Source organism: Echinops telfairi, unplaced genomic scaffold (genome assembly GCF_000313985.2).
Source record: "Echinops telfairi isolate 266 unplaced genomic scaffold, ASM31398v2 ScPeMD7_60;HRSCAF=208, whole genome shotgun sequence".
Classification (NCBI taxonomy): Eukaryota; Metazoa; Chordata; class Mammalia; order Afrosoricida; family Tenrecidae; genus Echinops; species Echinops telfairi.
This window is the reverse complement of record NW_022103958.1, coordinates 16,848,053-16,874,402: the sequence shown is the minus strand read 5'-3', so window position 1 is coordinate 16,874,402 and position 26,350 is coordinate 16,848,053. Positions and strand designations below refer to the sequence as shown.

Genomic DNA, 26,350 nt, shown 5'->3' with positions numbered 1-26,350 from the left:
TTTTGATTAGGAAAATTAAGTCAACATCACTCGACTTGACAGTAAATCCCAATATGAACTGACTATCCTACACAATCGTAAAGGTGCACCCTGTAAACAGTGACGTTGATAATGAGGGCAGGCTCAGCGTTACCTTTTCACGTATGTGCTATCATTGTGGTTGTTAGGTGCTGTCAGATTGGTTCTGGCTCATAGAAACCCTACCTGTACACATCATCCCCACACGCATTGCTACGTTACCACCCACTGCTGAACCCACTGGTGGGGTTTGATCAAGTGCAACGTAGCCAAGAGGAATTACTGAGAGGCGAATAAAGGTTGAACATGATAGTGGAACAGGAGGAAAGTAGAAGGAAATAAAGGAAAGAACTAGGGGTCAAAGGGTATTTATAGAAATATAAATACAGGCATGTACATATGTAAATGTATTTATATATCATGATCAAGATATAGGTCTATGTACATATATTTATACGTTAAGTATTAAGGTAGCAGACAGACATTGGGCCTCTACTCAAGTACTCCCTCAATGCAAGAACACTTTGTTTCAATAACCTGGTATTCTGTGATGCTCACCTTCCCAACATGATCTCTGAAGACAAAATGGGTACATAAGCAAATGTGTTGAAGAAAGCTGATGGTGCCCAACTGTTAAAAGATACAGCATCTGGGGTCTTAAAGACTTGAAGATAAACAAGATAAATCTAGCTGGGAAGTAACAAAGCCCACATGGAAGAAGCACACCAACCTGTGTGATAACGAGGTATCGACAGGATCAGGTATCATAAGACCCCAAACACTCATATTGATGTAAATGAGGTGGGTCAGAATGGAGACCCAAAGCCCATCTATAGACAATTGGAGATCCTCTCACAGAAGGGTCACAAAGAAGGGACAAGCCAGCCAGGATGCAGTGTAGCACTGATGAATCATATATCATTCCTCTAGTTCTTTAATGCTTCCCCGCCCCGCCCCGCCCCGCCACCCCCACCTCCCAGTATCATGACCCCACTTCTACCTTAGAAACCTGGCTAGACCAGAGCGTGTATACTGGTACAGATAAGAGCTTGAAAGCCAGGGGATCCAGGACAGATAAACCCCTCAGGAACAGTAATAGGAGTAGGGATACCATGAGGGTAGGGGAAGGTCAGGAGAGAAGGAGGAAGCGACAGCAATGATTGATGTATACCACCCCACCCCCATGGGCATGAACAACAGAAACGTGGGTGAAGGGAGACAGTGGGTGGCGTAAGATATGAAAAAAATAATAATTTATAATTTATCAAGGGTTCCTGAGAGGGGTGCGGGGAGGGAGGGAAAAGAAAGAGCTGATACAAAAGGCCCACGTAGAAAGGAAATGTTTTGAAAAGGATGATGGCAACATATGTACAAATGTGCTTGATACAATGGCTGCATGGATTGTTATAAGAGCTGTAAGAGGTCCTATAAAATGATTGATTAAAAACAAAGTTAATAAAATAAAAACAAAACAATATTCCACTGTCCTGTCAGTTAAAATTATAAGACTATATGCAAGTATCAGTCACTATCGGAAACGATTACGCATAATCACCTATGTTTTAAATGACAAACTAATAGCAAAATATGCTTCAAGGATATTTTTAATTGATTAAAAAATAATTAAGTTTCACTTATGTCTTGCACTTCACACTTGTTTACACAATTCCATTCTCTGCAACTGGAAGCTGTGTAGGATCTAGCCCAACTGTCTTCATTGAAACAGCGATATCAAACAAATAGTCATAGCATTCACACCTGCAGGAGAAAAGCAAGCAGAGCGCAGGGTATTAGTGAAACAAAGTTCACGAATCCTAAATAATTTCTAATTCTCTACTAAGTTAGCCCTATCTGGTTCCTCATATATTATTTTTTCTCACGGTAGGACAATGTTTCTCATTTTTGCCCTCAACATGACGATATTGAAATGAATCATGTGGAATCATACCACAATATTACAAACTGCTTAGAGAATTAAAAGCAAACTCTATGGATATATGAACTTACATTTTTTATTATGTTCCACTTTTGGAAATGAATGTAGCAAATCACTACATTATCCATTTTCCTTACCAGCCTGAACCTTCGGTGACAAGACCTGCGTCTCCGTCTCTGTAACTGAGTGCACACTTCATCCAACAAATATTTAGGAATGAGTGGATGCATGCTAATAATAAACATCTTGAAATGACAATGACTGACTATTTAAAATTAAACCAATTTGGCCAATAACAAAATTCATACTTCATTTACAATCAAAAAGCTGAGCTTGCCCCCTTTCGTATTTACAGTATGATAAGTTATCCCAGACACTTCTTGATTTATACTTACATGGTTTTAGCCTTCTGCCATGTTTCTCCCCATACATACACCCCATGACGTCGGACCAGCACTGCACAGGAGTCTGGGTATTCATCCATCGCACGGGCCATGCGCTCTTTGAGGTCTTTCTCCTCAGGTGTATTCTCAATAATGGGCACTACCAACATGTCATCGTATCTGTACAACAGAGCAGACCCCCCATTAAGCACATGTACTCACAGAAAGCGGGGGCCAGGAGTCCAGTGCTTACCCCATTGCACCACTAGGGTTCCTCTCAAGTCACCAACTCTTTCATATCTGGAAGCCCCTCCCAACCAAGAACAAGATGGGACAAGTTATTCTGTGCATCTTGGATACATATTTCTATCAAAAGATGCCTTCAGAACTTGGCAGGCACTCCACTAATCCTGAATGGCAGAAATCCATTATATATATATTGTTGCCACTGAGTTGATTCCAACTATTAGGTCCTATGTGTCTCAGATGGATAAACCAACAAAATACAGGTGTGATGGGTGGCACGGAATAACAAGAACCTTCTGAAAGTAGCTAAAGTAAAATGCTTAAAAAAAAAAAGATTAAAAAAAAAAACCAAAATGCTGTTTTTCTTTTCACTCATGTAATAAGATTCCAGCAAGAACTTAATTACTGATCCAGTGAATCTTATAGCGTAAGTACTACGTAGCCAATCAAAATCCAGAAATGATCTTCTTTGTATGTAAAGGTACCTTGCTGTCTAAAGAGAGCACTTGCAGGTCTGAAGTGTCCCCTGAGGTTGACCAGAAGCAGCGCACACTTCTGCTTTCCTCTCGCCTGCACCACACAGCCAGAAGCAGCTACAGATGGAAAATGATTCCATAGCAAAATAAGTTCTGAAGCAAACTCAATCTGATACCTCCACTTTACATAGAGGAGGCTGATCCTGATACGTTATATGGACAGAATCGTTTGACCCTTAAGCATGTTCTTTTCATCCCATTTAGAGGCCTGTTGCTTCCACCACTAAAACCAACCACACGTCCCCTTGATTCTGACTCACAGCGACCGCGTGGGGCAGGGCTGGAATGCCCCTGTGGGCTTGTGGGACCGCAGCTCTTTATGGGAATAGAAAACCTCATCGAGGCTGGTGATTTCAAACTGCTGACCCTTGTGGTTAGCAGCCCAACGTGTAACCACTACACCACCAGGTCTCCTCTGCTTCCGATAAGGAAGACAATTATATACGAATATATTAACTTCTTCCTGCTAAGAATCAACTATTCGATTTTTTTGGTCATAGAGTATAGGAGTTCCAAACGCCACCTCTTGCAGTTTCATCTCCTCTCCTCCTCTGCTCATCAGTGCCCTCATTGTACTGGAATTCTCAGGATTCTCGCTTACTTTTGATTGAACATCACTGTGCTAATGAGCTAGCTGTTACTCACTTGCCAGCCAGGTTCAAATGGAAATGCAAAGAGCACCTTATTATTATTAGTTTTACTCTTTAATTTCTGAAACATTCAAAATAATATGTAGAGCATAGACGTCATGATATGTCACAAAGGCCTTCCCTTCCTCCGTGTCATTCATGCGCCACAATTCCCGAGGCCCTGCGTGTGGTGCCCACCCTCGGCTGTCTGGCCTGCTCTTCTTCCCTCACCAAAGCCATCGAAGGCCTTGGGACGCCGACAGTGCGCTGGCGGCCTTGCTCTCAAGACTCAGATACGTACGGAGCAGGCAATGTGGGCCTATATCGATCGAGTGTCCACCCTTCTCACAATTTAAATATTTAACTCGTGGAAGCAGGTGTCCCACAGGGTGGAGGACTGCTTTAGGCACAGAGGAAATAGGAGCTGTTATCCAATCCAATCCAATCCAATGAATTTATCAGCACACAACAAATGCACCAACAGTGTGGTGTTGCTGTTAGAACACGGACAGCAAGGCTAGCAGCCTTGTCCTCCAGGCCTGCGAAGGGAGAAGTTCACAGGCCCTTAGGAGATTACAGGCGTCCTGGTGGTGCGGCTGTTATCGGAAAGGTCAGCTATTCGGACCCACCAGCTGCCCTGCAGGTCCGCTTCTGGCGAGTACCACACACTTGGACGCGCGATGGGTCAGTTCCACTCTGTCCCGTGGGGTCACTGTGAGACAGAAGGGACTACCGCCGCGGGCTCGGGGTTTTGGGTTTTAGACAATTCATGAAGGTGAAGGCTCAGGAATAAGTGTGCGAATAAGGGCTAACACAATGCTTAGTCTGTGCCTGAGTATTCCGGACATGTTTCTTCACATCACAGGTTTCTAGATTGATGAGTAATGGGCCGCACCTCTGTGGGCTGGTCGAAGGACTTGAACTCATCGCGGAGGTCACATTGCTTTGGACGAGCTATGCCACATGCCAACACTGAAAAGCTGTCAAACTCCAGAGAGCTACGTAACTCAAAGTAACGATGAAACTCTCATCCACAGGGGAACCTTTCAGAAGCTCGACCTGTCGTCAGAATGCGTCCTTTTTCCCGGCACCACTGAGCTGATCTGGATGCTCAGTGGCCCCACGAGGCAGAGGAGAACGGCCCGCAGAGGTTTCTGGACTACCAGTCCTTCCAGGGGCAGACTGCCAGCCCTTTCTCCCCCCGGAGTTGCTCGGTGGGTTGGAACTGCAGTTGGCAGCCCAGAGCTTGCTCACTGGTAGGCGGGGCGAATGCAGGAAAGCGAGGGCACAGAGACCTTGCTCTTTGGCTGTGCCAGTCAAGGAACACCGTCTTTCCATCTGTGTAGAAATGCCGGCCTGGTGTGTTTGTTATCCTTGGACAAACATGTCACATTCCCCGTGTTGTGGACAGCTGACCGTGTCCATGGGGGAGCGAGGCCATCGGATTGGACACCACTGAGCGGATTTGGAAGCATTATGCGAAGTGAGGCATTCTTTGACGCAGGCCCTGCCCCATCACGTCAAACCCATCAAGAGGCCAGTACCCCATTCATCCCCAAATGGGAAACTACTTTAGCAAATTCTTTAAGCAAAGATAAAGAAATGAATACCTATAATACCCTCCTGAGGTACCCTTCCTGATTCCTTTGATCATCTCCTGATGGGTAATTTTGAACTCTTGTCCAGGAAAAAGGAGGGTGGCCAGGACAGCAGCTTTCGAGTGGGTGTGGATCACTGCGCCAGCTCCTGGGGGAGGAAGAAGACAGCCACATTTTCAACGGAGACGGCCTTGTCCCTTTGAGATGAAGCAGACACACACACACACACACACACACACACACACACACACACACACATATTTCTTCTGGCACGGCATAAGTTGGTGGGAGAAGGGTAGGGGGCAGAGCGATACTGTTGCGTGCCAGCGAACAGATTCACAGGGCAGAGCAGAACTGCTTCACGGGGTTTCCCAGGCTCTGAATCTCGGACACCGAGCACTGCACCAGCAGGACTACTGAGAGAGGGGGGGAGGGGGGACTCGCTAACAAAGGAACTGGGAGGTAAGGGAGACAGGTTTCTCCAGGGCGAGGACAACGCACAGTACCTTACGCCCATTCAAAAGAGATTTCCTTAAGCAGATGAATCCATGAATGGAATGAGTTTTTCTGTGCCTTCATGGGCTTCAACACAACCGCCCAAGAGGTCAGCATTTTCTCTCCCTGGGGCGTAAAAACTTGCCCAGAGTTCACAGAGGGTAGTGGCACAACTGGAGTTGGGGCCCAGGTCCACCTGACAATGCAGCCTCTATTCTTACCCGTTACGCTGCAGGGAGCAAGCACGGAGGGATGATGGGGATTTAAGGCAATGGAGTGGATTGACTGCAGGCTGTAAAACTGAGTTAGGCCTGCTTCAGCAACTGCTGAACTTATGTAGCTTCAACCTGGGAAAAGGTCTTTCCCTAAAGTTACAGTCTTCTAGTGCTAGCTGGTAATGCGTAGGAATAAACCGCAGCGCGATAGACTCTGTCATTGAGTCCGTTCCCGCTGACAGCGACCCTGCAGGACAGAGTAGAAGTGTCCCGACAGGCTTTTGAGGCAGTAGCTCTTCACAGGAGAAGAAAGCCTGGTCTTTCCCCCTCAGAGCGGCTAGTCTTTTCGCAGTCGGCAGCCCAACGTGTAACCGTTACACCACCATATCTGACTTCATATTCATTTCATTCCATTGTTATATTTTAAAAAGTCCCAAAGACTTTGTTTACTGTCATGGTTGAGCCAGTGTTTCCTATGTTCTATTTTCACATCATCCTCCAGGCTTAAACGTTTCAGACCAGACCTTTACCACAACTTCTGGGAATTAAGATAAGACTCCTAGTTGAACAGTAACTTTTTTAAAAATTGAGGACTATTCTGGTTGAAGAGAAGAACAGGCTATAATCATCCCTTGCTTGTAATTGGACTTGTCTCTATCATACGTTGCCATACGTGTGTCCCTTTAACAGGAGGTGTGGTCTGATCATCAGTCAATGTGACAGTGCAGGTAAGAGTGGAGTCAGTCTGCCCTGGGTTGGAATGCTGGCTCCAGTATTCACCAGCTGTTCCACGTGGGAAAGTGATTGGACTTTCCAGAGCCCTGTTCCCTCCTTTGTAAGAGGGACTGATAATGGACCAAAGTCTAGGATTGGTGCGAAAACGGAATGAGTTAACACATTTAAAGTTTTTGCATATAGTACACCTTCAATACATGTGCGCTAAAATCATAATTACCATTATTTAGAGGAGCCTATTTAGCCAGCACTCTTTATGTTGAACATGTTGTCTGCATACCTCTCATTGTGTAAGCGTTCATGAACAGGGGGGTACACTGGCTTTTGCTGAGCTGCTTATGTGGCGGAGGCCCACGTATGTCCTGTTCATTTATGTCACAAACAAACAGGTCTTCAGGCTATTTACAGAGGGAGAAAAGGAATGAGAAGCCAAATATCATCAGAAAGGCCTCCTTTCTTGTATATACCATTTTGATGCAAGTAACATGGGCATTACAGTTTTGCAAACCATGCAACTCCACACATGTGCATTTTTCATGCACCTTAATGTGCTATATGGTACAGGCATCCCTACCTATAGAATGCTAACTACAGGCATATGCATTTATCTCACTTTAAATACTCATATACAGTTATTATATTTCTCTCTCAAAACATCATAACCATTCTGAGAAAGAAGTGTTAACAATGTTTCCTACTATGAAAAATAATATCAAGAGCTAAGAAATATCCTTTCTTTAAAATTTGTGTTTCATTAATGGAAATAAATGTTTCATTCCTAGAAAATCAACATGCAACACGATGGTGGCGGTTGGTCCATTTAGCTAATTAACTCAGAGCTCTGATTTTGTGACATTATTTCAGACAGAGCATGTGAAGACACTGGGATTCCCAGGAAGTTCATTTAAATGACTTCTTCACACTTCATAACATTAATGGAAAATCAGAGAGCAAATTTTTCTTAGGCCTTGAGGAATTTAAACGTCACTGGTACTCAGAAAGATTCACCTCAAGAAGGCATATTATTCTGAAAGTTCTGAGGTGTTATGCAGATCCACATAACTGTTTCTTGCTGATGCATGTGCATTATTAAGTTTTAACTTACGTTGCCAGGAGTTACTTCGGAGAGCAATAGAAATGTTTCATTAATGAAGCAGTTTTTCTTGCTTTAGATACAAGCACTGAATGTTTATTTTTCTAACCAGTCTACTCAGAACTTGGGCATAAAGTTTCGTAACCTTGAAATGAAATCAGCTTTGCGATAATTAAATGTGTCAGTCACAAGTTGGAATGGTAAGGAGATAGATGCTCCTTAGCCTTCAGCCCATATGAGATCGGCAGTCTGACTACCCCACTAGCCGGAGCTACAATGCTGCAGTTAGTCACGTAACTCTTACACAGTCAGAATGAGCTATTCTTTCTCGCCCTCTGCAGGCACCAAGCGATTGCACAATAGATTCTGGGTGTATCAAGAATAGGTATCGCTTAAATAAATAAACAAATAAAAGTAATAGTTACTCAATAAGTGCTCATCTGCGAGCTATTTAAAATTACCACACTATAACCATCCATCAAAACCAGCATTTTCTTTTCATTAGATTTTAAAATCAATTCCATTACACAACGCAGGGCTTAATTAAGAAGAAGTGGCATTTGGGTGGAAGCAGAACCCCTTCACGCGGGAAATACCTGAATTCGTTCCTTTTGCACTCCTGAAGGGGCGATGTAGATTTCATTTCTGGGGACAGAAAACAAAGAAACTGGCATTTATTTCAGTCGAAATGCTCTCTGTTTCTTCTTTCACACAGCACGGTCTCTCCTTGCAGTTCCATCGCTGGTGCTCTCTATAATCAAGTCCGACAAGCAGCTGCGCGGCTGAGTGAACGACTTAGGCGGCCTAGAAAGAATGCCAGAGTACTCAGGTGCATCTGGCATGCTGGTCACACCGGGTTTCAATATTCATCGACAGTCAGTATATGATGTTTCCTACTATGAAAAATAATATCAAGATAATAATATCAAGATGCGAGCTATAAATAGGAGGGGGCTTCAAAACGTTGTGGGAAAACTCCCTGGCCTGTCATTCCGTGGAAGCCCCGCTGCGTGTTTCCCTCCACTTTGGCAGTGCAACACCCACTGACACAGCCGGTTAGGTGGTGGTTATGGTTAGCGGAAGGAGCCCTGGTGGCATAGTGGTTAAGGGTTGGGCTGTGATCCAAAGGGTTGGCAGTTTGAAACCACCAGCTGCTCTTCTGGCGAAAGAGAGGACTTTCTACTCCTGAACCAAACAGGGGCAGTTCTACCCTGCCCTATAGAATCACTACGAATCGGTATTGACTTGATGGCAGTGAGTTTGGGGTTTTGTGGGGGTATCGTTAGCTGCTGTTGAGTCAGGCCTCAAGTCACAGCACCCCATGTGCTGCAGGGAGGAACCGTGCACCTGCTGCAGGGCTTTCAACACTGTGATCACCAGCAGATCAGGCAGGCTCTCTTCTGAGGCAACGCTGGGTGGCCATGAACCGCTGACCTCGCAGTTAGCAGCCAACAGCTTGACCATTTGTGCCATTCATGGACACTGAAGCAAAACACACACACACACACACACACACACACACACACACTCCAAAAAGTTCCTGGAAATATTCCCTTTTTCATTTAATTCCATCTTTCTACAAACTTTTACAAGCCCCTTCATATATATATACACACACACATATGCATATGTAATCCTAAAATCTAATCATTGAATATGTTCCACAGAAGAGCTTTTATATTTGTAAAATTCCGAAGAGCAGACTTCTGGTTTACCTTTGTTGCTTACAATGCTTGTATTTATACGGGGCAAAGCCAGGAAGCCTTCTTAGCCACAACCAAGCCCTTGGAGGGAAGGAGTTGCTACCCTTGGGCCACAGCTCAATGGGCTCAGTGAAGTCCACAAAGACAAGGCTCTACAACTGACTTTAGGGAGCAGCAACGGGGCTCTTAAAAGCTCGTGAGCAGCCACCTGAGGGGCAAATATGGATCTCTCCCCAGCTGGAGGAGAAAAGAATGATGAAAATAAAAAACACAGGGAAAAATCAGTCCCAAAGACTGACCATTCAGGCCTGGGTTTAAAACCAACTGACTGAACGAGATGGTGCCCAGCTTACTCCTACTACCAATAGCCTGCAAGCGATCGCATTAGAAGTCCCGAGATGGAGTGGGAGCGAAATGCAGAACAGAACTCAAAACGACAAATAGGACGAGACTCACTGGACGGGCAGAGGCTGACAGAACATCTGAGACAATGGCCTTACGTCACCCTTCAGACTGGGACCTGAACTCACCACGTAGTTCGATTTTCCGCCAAAGGATACACGGGTCTCTAAGGATACACGGGTCTCTAAAGTGACAATAAGACCAGGGAGCCACGCATTCCCTCACATAACAGCAAGGGCAGCATTTGCCCAAGGACAATGCTGAGATGGGAGAAGGGTTAGGAAGGGAGAAAGACCGGCCGTGGGAAGCACAGGGGCAAGTGAGATGAGTGGTGTGACATTGTGGGGATTTCCATCGATGGCCAGAGACAAAGTGCGTATGTCATGTTGAATGGAAAACGGATTTACTCTCTAAACCATCACCCAGTTCACAATTAAAAAGATGCACAAAACCAACATCTTCTATCCTAAAACATGAAGTTCAGAGACCCCTAGTGGAGAGTGTGTCACCATACAGCACTATTGTTGGGCTGCTTTTGGGTGGCACACAGTATGCTGCCTATCTGAAAAGCATCTTAGAAACATACTTGTCAGAAAGCTAAAATGATGAGAAAATGTTAAAGGAATGACCACATGCGGAGGTCTCTACTGAAAAATGTGGTACGCACAGGGGTGCTATGTTCTACCATTTACTTCCAAACCCAAACCAAACTCACCGCCATTGAGTTCGTGCCAATTCACAGCAACCCTCCAGGACGGGGTAGCGCTGGCCCATGGGGGTTTGAGCCTGTGGCTCTTTGTGGGAGCAGAGAGCCCTGCCTTCTTCCTGTGGAGTGCCTGGGGTTCAAACCGCTGACCTTGTGGTTAGCAGCCCGAGGAGCGACCACTCTGCCACCAGGGCTGCTAGGTGTTCACAAAGTTGACTTGGAAATTAATTGCAAAATTTCCTCCTAAATTCTCTCCAGTTTCAACACACGTCCTTTAGCTCCCCAAAGGGTTCAGTGGATGCCGTAGGCAGGAACTCTCACCCATCTACAAATCAAGGAAACCCCAGCATTTGCTTCTGACCCGTCACAGACCCGGGGTACCGAACACACTACACAGCTGACGGCCAAAGTGAGGGGGGTGGTCTGTAGTTGTGGAACAGAGCTGTCAGTCGGGATCACCAATGAACCCAGAGACTTAGAAGTCAGACAAATGAAGCGTGATATGAAGGTTCCTTTAATGTTCCTTGGGTAAATTTAGGTCTACAAAATAAATGCCTGATATCCCACTGCCTGGAGATGGTTCTTGTGCTCAGTGGTCCTACAGGACGGAGTAAATCCTTATGGAAGCAGACTGCCTCTTTTTTCTCCCCAGAGTGGCTGATGGGTTTCAACTCTGACCGTTCCCATAGGAGCCCCGTGCTATTCCCACTGCACCACCAGAAGGCCTTCAGATGCCAAACTCCTCCCTGCTATCGAGTTGCTGACAACGCATAGGGACCCTAGAGGACAGGGGAGAACTGCCCCCGTGAGTTTTCAAGACTCTAACTCCTCACGAGGGTACAAAGTCTTGTCTTTCTCCCGAGGAGCAGCTGGTGGTTTCAAACTGCTGACCTTGAGGACCGCAGCCCAGTGCATAACCACTATGCCAGCAGGGCTCCTTCAAGTCCTGCCGGTATGAGTGATATGTGGAGCAGAGTAAGTTGGATTCCAGTCTTTGCTTCCATGAGGGAGTTACTGTTTTAGAGTGGTGTTATACAGAATACCACAGGGTGGGCCAGTCCCCTGGAATCAATGGGGATGGGGAGGGAGTGCACAGCGTTTTTAAAAAAGAGTCCTTGGCAGGCCAGACTTACTGGGCCAGTCAACACGAGAGGCCCACTAAGACGAATGCCTTGGATGACTCCTTATCATTTTTGAAGCATTTTCTTGGCATATGATTCACATATCATACACTCCAGTAGTTCAATCACATCAAGAAGAGCTGTACAATCGTCACCACAATCCATTTGAGAACACTTTCCTTTTCTTGTGTTCATCGTTATTAGCTCCTCATCCCTCCAACCCCCAGCCTCCCTTGCCATACCCCAAAGGCACCATTATCAATCCAGTTATTGTCCCTATAGGTTTGTCTATCCTGGATTTCATATATAGCAAAATATTTAGAAAGGCTAACAGCAATAACAGTGTAAGACAGATAAAAACTGGGGATATACTTTAAACCTAGAACTCCAACCACTCCTGGAGGTTACATTTCAGCCAAATGACAGACTGGTTCATAAAATAAAAATAATATCACCTGGGAGTACTGTGAGACTCCCTGGTGATACAGAGGTTTAGGTGTTAGGCTATTAATCAAAAGCTTGATGGTTCGAACCCACCAACCGTTCTGCTGGAGAACAACACAGGAGTCTGCTTCCCTAAAGATTCACCGCCTTGCCGATTCTACAGGCTGTTCTACTCTGGCCTATAGGTTGCTGTGAGTTGGAAGCAATTGGACAATGTGGGTTTGGTTGAGTGAGCACTGTTCTTCTCTAAATAATCATCTAAATGAAACCGCCCTTGCCTTTAAGGTGCACTTTGGCCATGCTTAGAGGCAAGGGTGACAAGACTTCATCTTACATGCTTTGCACATGTTGTCAGGGGAGACCAGTCCCTGGAGAAGGGCATCATGCTGGGTAATGCGAAGGGGCAACAAAAACCGGGGAAGGCCCTTAAGGAGATAGATGGACACAGTGGCTTCAACAATGGGCTCAGGTGTAGGAACAATTCTGAGGATGGTGCAGGCCTGGCAGTGTTTTGTTCTGATACGCACGGGGTCACTGTGGGTCGGATCTGACTCGATTGCACCTAATAACAACAAGAAATAAAACCAAATGGAAACATTTGCTCAGACCAAAGACGGGAAAGTAAGGAGGCACGGGCATGCCGGGTTAGAGGGAACAGAACAGCTGGAAGGGAAAGGAAGAGCGTGCAAGTACACTGGGAAGCAGGGAAGGCCTGCCACTGAACGAGCCACAGGTGTGCACCCCACCCACACTCCGTGCTTTCCCGGCGGTCCGGCTCTCAGTGGCCTAGAGGGCAGGGTAGAACGGGCCCTGGGTTCCCACGGCTGTGAATCTTTACAGGAGCAGACAGCTTCACCCTGTTCCTGAGGAGCGAAGGGTCCGTTCAAACTGTTGACTTTCCTGTTTACACGTGACCCACTACCCCACCAGACTTCCTTGAACAATAGGTATAGAATTGTGGTTCCTTAAATAATAGGTATAGAAATTATTACATGAGAACCAACTTAGTTTTTTTTGTTTTCGAGAACCGACTTTGTTGTGAAAATTTTTACCAAAAACGGAATAAATTTTTTTAAAAAAAGAATAACAAAAAGGAGTCCCTTACAAAGACCAGGTTCCAAATCCTTCGTCTTTGGGCAGTAAAGTTAGGATGGAGTAAGTGGACGACTAGGTCTTGTCTACGTGGTGAGCAATCTATGCAGCTCTGGAAACAGATCCAAATAAAGCACAACCAGTTTCCTGGTAAAGAAACTCCATCTATAAAGTGGGGAAACCCAGGGTATTTATTCTGTTTATTTAAACGATTTGGTACGCTAAATCTACTTTTATTTTTTTCACTACGTCTATTTTTAATACTGGCCTTGTGAAATGAAAATCCATGTAGAAATTGATAAACTTGGGTCACTAAAAGAGTGATGAAATGGATTTTAGAAAAATATATTTAAATCTACAAATAAAGAGGTATCAGGACAAAATTGTAAGGATGACAGAGCTTTAATTTTAGGATGGAAAAATGCCCCAAACTAAGGTGGTGTATTTTCTTTGTACTAGAAGCACAAATGAAAAGCAACCTGAATCGCAGGGTTTTAAGATTGGCCGTTTATGTCTTAACATTCCTTGCTCTTTCACAGTGTGGTATGCAGGAACAAGACCTGAGCTCATGACTTGTACCTACTTTTATGTACTTTCTGGCTCCAACAAATCAAACCAATCTTTTGAAGACTCAATGTCGTGTCTACCACATAGGCTGATTAATGATTATTTTAATAACGCAGCAGGATTAGTGTCTCTCACACATCACACTGAAATGTAAAAATAAGAACTAGGCAAATAGAAAATGCTGACTTTGAATGGTGGCCACCCAACCTCAACACAATGGTTGCTGAGTATTCTGGAATCCCCTGGACTGTGCTGGAATCCCCGTGACTGCTGTCACTTTCTTGGTTGTCCATTTCCTCCTTCTCATCTGGCTCTTGCGTGTGCATGGCAGCACTGTGGGGTAAACCGCGGACTGCCAACCTCAAGGCCAAACCCAGCAGCTGCTCCATGGGAGGAAGTTGGGGAGACTGTATAGGGTAGCCATGAGTCCGAATCAACTTGCGGCAGTGGGTGGCATGCTGTCAGCTGTCTTTTATTAACATTGTTTGGTACAATGCCCCAGTAGAGCATGGCCAGTAGTATTCTGCAAGTAAAAGCTCCTGGGGTTGCCCTTTGTTCCAAATGTTCTCATTCTAAGCACCAGACAAAGAAAACAAAACTTCCACAGAAAGGGTTGGGGGAGGAGGGGAAAGGGGGAACTGAGCACAAGGTTGGATAGATAACCCCCTCACCCCCACTCTAAGGGAGATGAATAATAGAAATGTGGGTGAAGGGAGACAATGGACAGTGTAAGATATGAAATGACAATAATATATAACTGATCAAGGATTCATGAAGGTGGGAGGGTGGGGGAGGGAGGGGAAAAAAGAGGAGCTGATACCAAGCGCTCAAGTAGAAAGAAAATGTTTTGAAAATGATGATGGCAACTTATGTACAAGTGTTCTTAATACAATTAAATTATGGGTTTTTATAAGATCTGTAAGAGCCCCCCAATAAAATGATTCGTAATAATAATAATAAAACCCTCCACAAACAAAAGAGAAAGAATTCCTGATATTAGTCATGTGACTTATTAAGTTACTTAAATATTTGGAGAAAAACGCAACCTGTTACCCCAGAACATTACCCCTTTCACTCTGTAAAAACTCAGAGTTAGAAAGATTACAGTAGCAGTACCATAGAACTGGCTCTTTCCACCAGTGACCTCCAGAAGGCGCTCCTCCACCATCCGGAGACTAAAGAAAAAGCATTTTGCGCATAGGAGGCAATCTTCCTATAAATTGTTTTGAATACTATAAAAGCTATTTAATAGAAAAAGATGCTCCAGTGAGTGGTTCACGAGAGACACACACAATCACGGTGCACGGATTAATGAAATTCTGCTAAGAAGAACATAACCCTTTATGGTTTTCATCAAAAACATTCTCTCTTGAGATTTTCAATGATCCTTATCTTCAATCCCCTAATTTTCATTCTGCTAGTTTTATTTTTTTCAAGAGTCAGTTAAAAACGGCTTTATTCTAGATCAGTTTCATAGAAAGCTCTATTCTGTATATTAACCCACTATTTAATAAATAAGTAAATAAATAAAAGTAGTTCACTAATACCACACCCAAACCCCCACAGTCACGGAGTCGATTTTGACTCACAGGGATCCAATCCACCTTCCTGGGGGCAGAAAGTCTCCGCTTTTTCCGGTGGAGTGGCGAGGGGGAGGGTGCGATTTAAACTGCTGATCTCATAGCCCCGTGTATACCTGTTATATCCCCTGGGCTCCTTAGTAACTTACAGGTAGCGTCTAAGACAGGATTTAATAGAAATCCAAGACATCAGATCACTTAGACGGTTTGGGACTCAGCTTCTAAACAGTTAAGTGAAAGCGTAGCGGTAGCTGTCGCTGCAGCAGATATCTTAATCAGACGGGTTTGGCAAAAAGATGCAAAAGCCTGCACGATGCTGAATGGGCCCTTTGGCGCTAGGTGATGGTGATGAAAGTGGCCGGGATGGAGTCATGGAGGAAGCATGCGAACCTGAGCTTCCCCGACCTCTGTGTGCATCTCTCCATCTGTAACTGTGCGCGTTGTTGACTAAGGCCCTGCTTGCCACTCCCCACTGTTCAATTAATATGCCCTGAATTACTAGGCCATTTGAGGGAGATGAACTGAGAACGACCCCAGCTAGAGGCAGGCCATCCAATCCTTTTGTTCAAAATGTTCGGATCACACATTCTCTTCCTTACCACGCATGCCCAGCCTCCTTGGGGCAGGCATTGCCATAAATATGCCAACAGCATATAAATATTTTAGTAACCCCATGTTGTGAAAGAAAGTAAGTCAGGATTAAAGAAATACATCAGCAGTTACTCGGTTTAATGCTGGGCCTCCAGACAATGCTATTCCTAAAATACTCCAGGAGGAGGAAGGTTCATCCTCTTCCAGAACCCCCTGGAAGAATGAGATTCCACCCCCTTGATTAGTGTTCTTGTTGTCGGCAAGTTGCTTATGCTCTTCATCCTTTTGGAAGACAGACACTGATTAAAATCTAACGAACACTTTAGTGCTAGTCACTCCTGCGATGATTTAAAACCATTACCTCTAGCTTTGTCCTCAGAGAACTATAGCACAACAGCTGCTTTATCCATTAAAACTGGCACATGTACTTAGAAAGGCGTATTGCCTTTCTTTGAACTCAATAAAATATGTAATATTTAGAAACTGTAATGGTTAGTAATCTATATTTAGGAGTCCCTGGGTGGAGCAAATAGTGGAAGCACTCAACTATCAGCCGAGAGGTTGGTGGTTTGAGCCCAGCCGGGGGCTCCTGGAAAGACAGGCCTGGAGATGTACTTCCCAAAGGAAGAGCCCTCGGGAGCAGTTCTGTGCTGGACACATGGGGCTGCCAGCTGTTGGAACTGGCTCAGCGGCAATTAACAATAACAATCTATATCGAAGTTTGACAAATAGAGTAAATTTATTTAACTTTAAAAGATGTATCTGGACCTTAGAACAAATTGTGTCTACCTAGTGGGGAATCCTTTTATAATTCCAGACTGCGAGGTACTTAGCAGCATGGTATTTAACGGTTTTTACTCCTACGACTGAGAACTGAATTATTCTCATTAGAGATGGTTAGTGGTCCTTATGTCCTTGGGGAATTACTATATCAGCAATTATGCATCCTCCTAAAAACAACTATATAAAATGGATTGCCAGCTGTTAGAGGGGCAAAATACGAAGGATTTTTAAAAATTGGTGGAGAAATTCTATAATCTATCTCCATTTTCCCCACACTTATTGAAAGCTCCTCACAGAAGGAGCCCCCTCCCTACAGCCCCCTCTTCTGGAGAATTCCAGGGCATGAAGTCAGCTGGAAACTTACCCATGCTTCAGGCTAATGCCGCCTCCGGTTCCAGTGACCCAGCCCAAATGGTAGAACTGTTTGCAAAGCTCCGGGATCAGGTGTCTTGGATGTTCCTTGTCCTTAAATAAGAGATAATATTTTAAAAATAAGCGTTATTTGATCAAGTGACTGTTCTGATCTCTCTAATAAGAGGCCAATTCCTTCCCCCACCCCCACCCTCCAGGTCAGTTGGTCGGTTTTCTCTTCCTTGATGTGCCTATCTCCCTCACAGAAGTTTAGTCCCCCCCACAGTTTAGTCCCCTCCATCTACCCCCTAAAGAGAAGGCAGTGAAAGCCATTGTTGGGGTTCTGAGCCCCTTGGGCAGTTAGAAAGGGATGACAACCAAGAAGTCTGAAGTGCAGGGGGAGAGGCAGCAGAGAAAGGTGCAGAGGAACAAAGGGAGGCGCTGGGGGCCACTTCCGCCATTCCGCTCGGCTAGGAAGGGCTGGGGAGAAAACGGCAGACGCTAAGTAGTGCAGGTCCTGAAGAAGGGAGGTGGCGTTTGAGCCTGAAGGAGGGATGGGTGAAGCAAGGGGGGCACATTTTTCTCTTTGTACGATGGAACACCCCCAGCTCCAGGGCAGCAGCTTCACGGTCCATAGACACTTTTGTCACCACAGGCAATGTAGAGAAAGAAGCCTTCTCCATGGTGCTCCTGGTACAGCTGAGCCACAGAGCACTGGTGGGCGGAATGGCACTGGTGACAAAGGGAAGCAAGGCATCTTCAGCTCGGAGAGGAAGTCACTTCCAGATCAAGAAGTAGAACGGGCCAAGTGTGAGATCAGAAGGAACCAGGTATTTCTTTCTTTCTGTCCAGATCACCTATCTGAGCTTTGGGCGCCCATCACCAGGACCCCGTGAGCGGCACTTGTCAAACGATGCCTCTCTTCATACACAAACTCCCAGGAACCAGGCTGGACTGGGTTGGGCTATGGGAACCCAGGGGGGCCGGGGCCAGCCCGGAGAGGCCAATTTAAAGAACTTTAAGAGAATCTGCCACACTGAAAGAACTACAGTGGAAGAAAAGAATTACGATTCGCATATTTTATGCTTGTAGAAGCCCAAGACTACTTCCTGCAGGGCCATCCTCTAGTAGTTCAGCAGAACCCAGCAGATACCCCTGGGGGCTTCGGTGTAAAGGACCAACACCAAGCCCGCAGCTGTCCTGTCCACCCAGGGCGACCAGTGCCTGTTACAAGGTGAAAGAGAGTCAGATCTACTCCGGAGTGGGACTGGCTTCAGCTTGTGCAGAAACGTTCCTTACCCCAAACATCAAATCACCAGATGCAAGAGATAAATTAGGATAAGACCAAGCAGCCAAAACACACTGCCATTCAGTTGATACCAACTCGTAGCGACTCTCTAGGTCAGGGCAGAAGTGCCTCTGTGCATGTCTGAAACCATAACTCTTTCTGGGAAAAGAAAGCCCCATCTTTTTCCCTTGGAGTGGCTGGGGGCTTTGACCTGCTCACCTTGTGGTTTGCAGCCCAGTGCGTAACCACAACTGAGGTAGTTAGTTTATTGTGCCAACCTGGCTGATAAACAGATGTGAGGCTAACTAATTGAAAGGCGGAGGGATAAATGGCTCGATGAGCCTCGCCTTTCTAGTTCTCGGGTCTCTTGCTTTCTGATGGTCGGACCAGCGTGTAGCTGCCTTAGCCAGTTCCCTGCTTCAGCTGGCAAGGCTCACTTCCTGCAAGGCATCCCCAAGGAGAAGCCACGTGGACCTACCCTGATGTAGCTCTGGGTGCTGGAGCAGCTGTGTGGAGACCCCTGCCAGCGCTGAGATGCTTACACGTTCACCGATTTGGCTTTCCTCCTGCAGTCGGCGTCATTGGGTGTGTTTATGAGATGGAGGAGGACGTTGGGGATTGGTGTCGGACACATGGGTTAATGTTGTACTGGTGGGCTTGGGCAGCACTGGGTTGGGATGTTTTCTTGATGTGCATGTATCCTTTATATAAAACTCTCTCTTATACATGAATTTCTGTGGATTTGTTTCTCTAAAGGACCAAGACTAATACAACGACGCCACCATGGCTCCTATATATTATGATAGCTATGTTTATACTGGGTGTGGCTAACTCAAATATATTTTTATCCAGAAGAATTTTATTGTTTTCTCTTATTATAAAAGCAATATGGAAAATAAAATCTAGCAACTAACTCAAAAAAGACCAAAAACACTCCTGGAAACAATCACACTGAATACGTGCCAGACCCAGTTCTATGCTGGTATGTCTGTGGAGGAGGAGGGCCGTGAGGTAAGCAGGGAGATTTCTTGCTACATGTGTCTGATAATGGCTTCTTTAGGAAAAACAAAACCCTGTATATCTCCCTGTGTTTCTAAAGCTGAAATTCTGAAAACAATCACAATAAAGAAGAAATGCAAGGGCCATGGTTGGCAGTATGATGTACCACTCTTCTTGTGCAAACAACTAAAACGTGGAATATATTACTTTACAAAAGCATTTCCAAATAAATTGCTGAGCTGGCAAGCAAAGAATATAAGGTTTCACAAGGGCCATAAAAGAAATGCGAATGACGTTGCCTGGAGGGAGATAATTTCCCTTAGGGTATCTGAAAACTCGATTACCTTGAGCTTCAGTTTTTTAAAAAAATTATATATTTTTTGGTGATAATATACACAATAAGAGTTATACCATTTCAATAAATTCTACATGTACAATTCCATGACATAATTTACATTATTCAAATTTGTAGCCACTCTCATTATGCCTTTCTCAATTATTCCAACAACCTCAGCAAATAGTCACTGCCATCCTACGCAAAGCTTCTCTTTCAGGGGACACGTGGAAACGGTACCATCACTTGTCTGTCAGTGGGTCATAGTGTGGGGGCTCCCAGGTGCCAAGGTACTGGAAGCCATACGAGTGATATTAAAATACCAGTAGGGGCCCGCAGGGTGACCAGGTGTCAGCTGAGCTTCCAGACTTAAGAACAGGCCAGAAAGAGGGAACAGGCTGCTCACTCCTCAGGGTTTCACCCCTGAGAACCTCATGAACCTCCTGAAGCGCAGCAGAGCATTCCAGAAAGATGAGCCCTCGGTTGAAGGCGTTCCAAGCACAGCTGGGAAAGAGGTGCCTCCTGAAAGCGAAGTCAACCTTAAGGGCGCAGAGGAGGAGCGAGGCTTTCGAAACCTTTGTTTACTGAGATGACAGACTCAGAATGAGATGAAACCGTTAGAAACATCCATGAAGCATAGATCTGAGATGTATGAACTAGGAAAATCGCAAGGTGCTAAAAATGAAATGGAACACATAAAGATCAGTATCCTAGGTGTTATATTAGTGAGCTGAGTGGGCATGCCCATTTTGTGTCGGAAAAATATCACAGGGTTTCTATGCCAGGAGCGGCATATTCAACAGAAACGGTGTCGCATTCATCGTCCAAGAGAACCTTTCAAGGCTTTGTTCTTTTGAAATACGATGCTGTCTGTGAGACTCTAACATCTGTACCTCTATAAGACAGTCCCGTTAGTGCAGCTCTCATTCAGTTTACACACCAGCCACTACAGCGAGAGGGGAAGAGATTTAGCAAGTACAGGACAAATCTGATACCCAGATGCCTACAGTTTGCCATTTGGTTTTTATGTGGTTAGAATTATGGAGCAAGGAGGCTCCACAGACATGTGGTTGAGAAGGCTCATGTGCACTTGAACAACCATAGAGATGAATGAAGCATGCGATTTTCAATGATGATTTTTTTAAAGTTTTCATTTCCAAACACTCCCGTGTGAGTTGGTGTTGCATGCTTTATCAACTCTACGTGTTCCTATTTAACAAGATGATAAATTTTTAAAACATAATTCACATAATCACAATGGTAAATACTCTTGGTGGCACAACGCTTAAACATTGAGCTCCAAACTGAAAGGTCCGCAGTTCAAACCCACCAGCCCCTCCTCAGCACGGCCATCTGTGCACGTAGAGATGAAAAGCGAAGAACAAAACGTGCTACAGCGGAGTCGGTTCTGGGGCACGGTGACCCTGTGGGGCACAGCGGGTTTCCAACGCTGTCATCGTTACAGACGTCATGTGGTTCTCACTCAGTGCAGCTGGGGGGTTCTAGCCACCAATCTTTCAATTAGCACCTCTCCCAGATAGATTGCAGCCTGGGCAGCCCTCTGGGGCCATTCTTATCGGTTCTGTATGGACCTGGAGTCAGAATGAACTGCACAGCACACAACAACATTCACTAAGGTCCCTGTCATCTGTTAATGGCTATATGGATAAGTTGCTTGGACCTTTTTCCTGACTCAATCCCCCGTACTCTATCGGCTGTGTGGTGGGCCTACAGTATGTGTTGGAGAACACCTTTCATTACGCTCCATGAAAATAGCAATAATTTCAAGAAAATCGTTTACCAAACCTAAAAATATTTCTATTCATTTGGATCAGATAACACTGAATCTCTGGCAATTAACAGTAACAACAACAAAAATGAATGCTACTTTCTACTAGGACTCTGTCAGATGGCAATATATTTAGCAGGAGTGGAGAATAAAACCACATCTAATACAGTAGCTCAATACATTTTCAACTTGACTGGATAATGGTTTTAATACTACAACTACCACAAATCTTGGAAAGGGTCAGCTCTCTTCTAATAAGGTAATAATACAAGGGAGTTAAATAAATTATATAGAAACATTGAGACCTTATAGCAGCAACGCAAACACTTTATTAGAAAAGCAACAGCTTTCCTGATGAAGCAGTCCTACGGCGTTCTCTGCCCGTCACCTTTTAGCCAACCACTACAGAAAACGAGGAAGTAAAAGCGCTAAATACAAGATTTCTAAGAATGGCTGGTGAATACGAAGTATTATTGTGGAATGTGCAGCGACCTGGAGTCAGAAAGCCAAGAGGGAAGAACACCTCGATATTTCTCAAGCTGAGAGAACGGAAGAAATAGTTCAGTCTTCACGTGGCAACACTGATGGATTTTATGGACAAAATGTTGAATGATGCAAGAAGCATCAAAAGAAGATGGAAGGAATACAGTTACTACATCATAAAGAATTGGATAATCAACTTTTTCAGGAAGCAACATATGATCAAGAGCCCACGAGCCTGAAAAGCAATGCAAGCTGCATGGAAAGCAATGGGGGGAAATAAGGCCAAACCAAATCATTGCCATGCAGTCAATGACCGACGGGGACCCTGGAGGGCAGGGAGAACTGCCCTGCAGGGCTTTGAGACTGTAACTCTTGACAGGAAGAGAAAGCCTCATTTTGGCAGCAGGTAGTTTTGAACTGCTGGCCTGTGGTTTGCATTCCAGGGCATAACCTACCGGACTACCAAGCCTCCTGACAAACAAAATAAAACTTCAGGAATTGAGACATTTAAAAATATGCATGCCAAGTTAGAAGCACACACTCATCTATGCCAAGAAATTTGGAAGACAGCTACTTGGCCAACTGACTGGAAGAGATCTGTATTTGTGTTCATTCTAAAGAATGCCCATTAATAGCATGCACAAGGACAATGTTGCTGAGGATAATTAAAAACTGTTGCAGCAGCATCTCAATTAGGAAATGCCAGAAATCCAAGCCAGATTAAGGAGTAAAATGAGAAATATCATTGCTAAAATTAGATGGACCGTGGTTCTCACTGACCCCGATGCAAACACGTTTGCCTGTGTGGGTCATATCAAATGATAGATGACATTGCAAAACATGAGAATTCCAGACCACTTCATTGGGCTCATGCAGAGCCTGTATGACAGAGACCAAGAGGCACTCAGGCAGAACAAGGGGGATTACTGAGTGCTTGACAATCAGAAAAGGTGGGAATCGGGGTTGTGTTCTTTTACTACAATCGTTCAGTCTGTAGGCGGAGGAAATATGGGAGAAGCTGGACTATAGTTGCAGTTACTGTATCAACCTACCTTGTCACACCTTCCTCTTTTTCACTGCGCCTCCACTTTCCCAACTGGGTTAGGCTGGGTTGTCTAGAGGAACAAATCCAGTGCCACTCATCCAAGTACAAGAAAGAGCTTTCTATCAAGAAGTAACTATGGTGTAGTATATATAGAAGACAACCCAGTCCAGTCCAACTCAAGTCCACGAATCTGAGACTAGTCCACAAGTCCCTCTTCAGATTTACATCACCACATCCCAGTGACACAGAATGGTGAACCATGCAGCAGGAGATCACGGGCCAGTGCGTGCAAAGTTGCACAGACCCAAGGTCACGGCAGGGTGCCCACAGATCTCAGGGTCAGTGGCAGAGTCCCAGCAAGAAGGAAGGTGAAGTCCTAGAGAGTAGTTCCCAGAGTCCCTCGCACTTATACAAAAGGCTCCACCCCCAAGGTGATGTCAACAAGCTCCCACTCGATGTGACAGGTTTGACTCCACGCCTATCCATGAGTGTCTAGTTGACATAAAATCATCCACCTGCCACAAGAACTTTCACACGCATATGAGGCAACTGAATGTCCCCTGGCCTGGGCCAAATGCACTTTACTCTTCAAAGTGGTATGTTTTCTCTTAAGCACTTTAAAGAGTTTGTTTTGTTTTGTTTTCCCAGCAGGTTTACTCAATGCAATGCATTATTGGATCTCTTAATTGTTCCTTCCGTGAACACTGATTGTGGGTCCAAGCAAGATGAAATCCTTGGCACCATTAGGTCATACTATATTAACCAAAACCAACCTCACTGCTATGGAGTCTATGCCGACTCATAGTGACCCTATAGGAGAGGGCAGAACTGCCTCTGTGGGTTTCTGGGCATGTAACTCTTCATGGGAGTGGAAAGCAGGAAGTGATTTTGAACTGCTGACCTTGTAGCTAGCAGCCCAATGCATAACCACTACGCCACCACTGGGGCTCCTTTTATAGTCTGAAGGAAGTGCAATCAGAAGGTTTCTTACAAGCAAGATGGCAAGGTTTCATCTCACGGACTCTGGACATATTATCAGGAGAGACCAGTCCCTGGAAAAGGACATCCATCGCACTTTATAGAGTCAAGGGGGAGGAGGAAGAACCTCAATGAGATGGAGTGACCCACTGGCTGCACCAGTGGTCTCAAACATATCAATGTGGGGATGCTGCAGACCCCGGCAGGGGTTCCCTCTGCTATATACAGGGTGACTATGAGCCGGGGCCAGCTCAATGCACCTAACGACAGGAATATACTACATTAGAGTAAAAAGAAGTCTCAGACATTGACAACATGAGGAGAGTAAAATGCATAAACATATTTATAGACATATGGTGTGCCAGTATGTCTTCAATGCTCTAGTCATGTCTTTTCATCCATATATTAGAGAAACTAAAATAACTTTGATTCTCTATTTGCAGGATTTGACAAGTTCTTCCATTTGAACTCCCATATTACTACATGCTCATACATTTATCCAGTGCCTTTTGAAGAAACATTTCACTTCACCGCGATGCCATCATCTTCAGTGTAATAATGGCACATCACAATCGTATCATTCACTTTCTTCCTGCCGTGCCTTAGCTTTTCATCTTGGGAGACGGAGGTCCGACGTGCACATGCAACTACAACGAATGACCGTCATTTAAAGTGAGCTTGAACATGAGAAGAGACGCTCCAGAAATCATATGCCATTTTCTGAATGTAAGTACCATACTTGAAAAGGTGAATAATGTGTTAAAATGTTCACACTCACCTTCCTGCCTTAGCACGAGTTGGTTTTCATTGTTTTCTGTGGGTTGCCCAGCTGTGAAGCACAGGAGGAGTGGATGTACAAGGATAATAACAGATACAAGGTCTTATAGGGAATGCAGGAGTCGGGGGAGGGGATAGGGAGGGAAGGGGGATTTCTGGAGTAAATATTGAAGGCAGGAGGGGTGAGGGAACACTAGAACTGATTGTGATTGCACGACTCATTTTAAAGGCGATTTAACCTTAGCTGTGGGGGCTCTAAGGTAGATGTGCTGATTGTTCAACTCCCCTTGATATGACTGAATGATTGTTCAATTGTCTGATAAGTAAATTATGTGCCAATAAAACGGTGGGGAAAATAAATAAATAAATGAAATGTTCACCCTCGGTATAGTAGAAATGTGTTTTCTATTTTCTGACGAATTCCTGTTCACTTGGAATCCTGTTCAGAGCCTGATGCAGCTTAACCAGCGCTTCAGAGCCCTCGGTACGCAGGTCTGTGTTGTCGACTACCAATCTTCACACGTCCCATTTCATTTTTGGTCATTTCCAACCTTCCTAGATTCATGCTGCACACATGTCAGGTCCTTCTGAGTCATGACCATGTGCCCGTGCTTCTTTTCCATTTTGAGTCATGATTCATCAGCGAGGGAGGTTCCCGGACACCCCTCTCCGTCCACTCAGTCAGGTCACCTCTGCTTTGGGGGGCAGCTCTCCCCAGTCACGTTGGGAGGCCCTTCCAACTTGAGGGCTCCTCCTCAGGCACTTTATCTGACAACGTTCCACTGCTTTTCCTAAGGGTTCAGTGGCTGATCTCAAAGAAACGGACAGCCTAACCCTTCTTTGTACTCTGTTCATGGTCTGGAGCCCTGTCCACCACAAGCGACACTGCGTGGACTGGCATAGCTTCCAGCATCACAGTAACACCCAGGCCACCACAGTACAACAAACTGACAGACAAGTGGTGGCAAACAGAGACTGCTGGGATTTAATAGTGTTTTAATACTGCTTACTGATAAGTAGTTTATATACAGTAATGCTTCATATATACTCACTGCCATCGAGTCAGTGCTGACTTACAGTGAGCCCCCTGTGGGTTTCTGAGACCGTAACTGTTTACAGGAGTAGAAAGCCCAGTCAATCTCCCTTGGACCTGCTGGTGGTTTCTAACTGCCGACCTTTCGAATTGTAGCCCAACGCATAAGCACTACACCACCAGGGCTCCTTACTATATATATAATAGCTCATGAAATCCTTACAACTTTAAGTGGATACTGTTGTCTTCATTTTATAAATAGGAAAACAGACTTTACTAAGAGAGAAACTCGTACCAGGATGACAGAGAGATAAATGGCTTGGTGAGCCTCGCCTTTCTTGTTTCTCGCTCTTTGATCATCGGACCAGTGTGCGCTGCCTTGCTTGTTCTGTGCCTCAAT

General features: G+C 45.0%; 1 protein-coding gene across 1 annotated transcript in view; it reads right to left on the bottom strand.

Moving 5' to 3' along the window:
* Positions 1-1,604: 1,604 nt before the first annotated feature.
* Positions 1,605-26,350, bottom strand: part of LOC101654738 (APAF1 interacting protein) — a 45,488-nt gene continuing 20,742 nt past the window's right edge. The window contains exons 2-7 of the mRNA XM_004708289.2: positions 17,238-17,338; positions 8,481-8,529; positions 7,072-7,189; positions 5,359-5,494; positions 2,350-2,517; positions 1,605-1,776 (exon numbers count right to left, since the gene is read on the bottom strand). Coding sequence (XP_004708346.2) covers positions 1,677-1,776; positions 2,350-2,517; positions 5,359-5,494; positions 7,072-7,189; positions 8,481-8,529; positions 17,238-17,338 — 672 coding nt within the window. The 3' untranslated portion in view covers positions 1,605-1,676. The remainder of the gene's footprint in view (positions 1,777-2,349; positions 2,518-5,358; positions 5,495-7,071; positions 7,190-8,480; positions 8,530-17,237; positions 17,339-26,350) is intronic.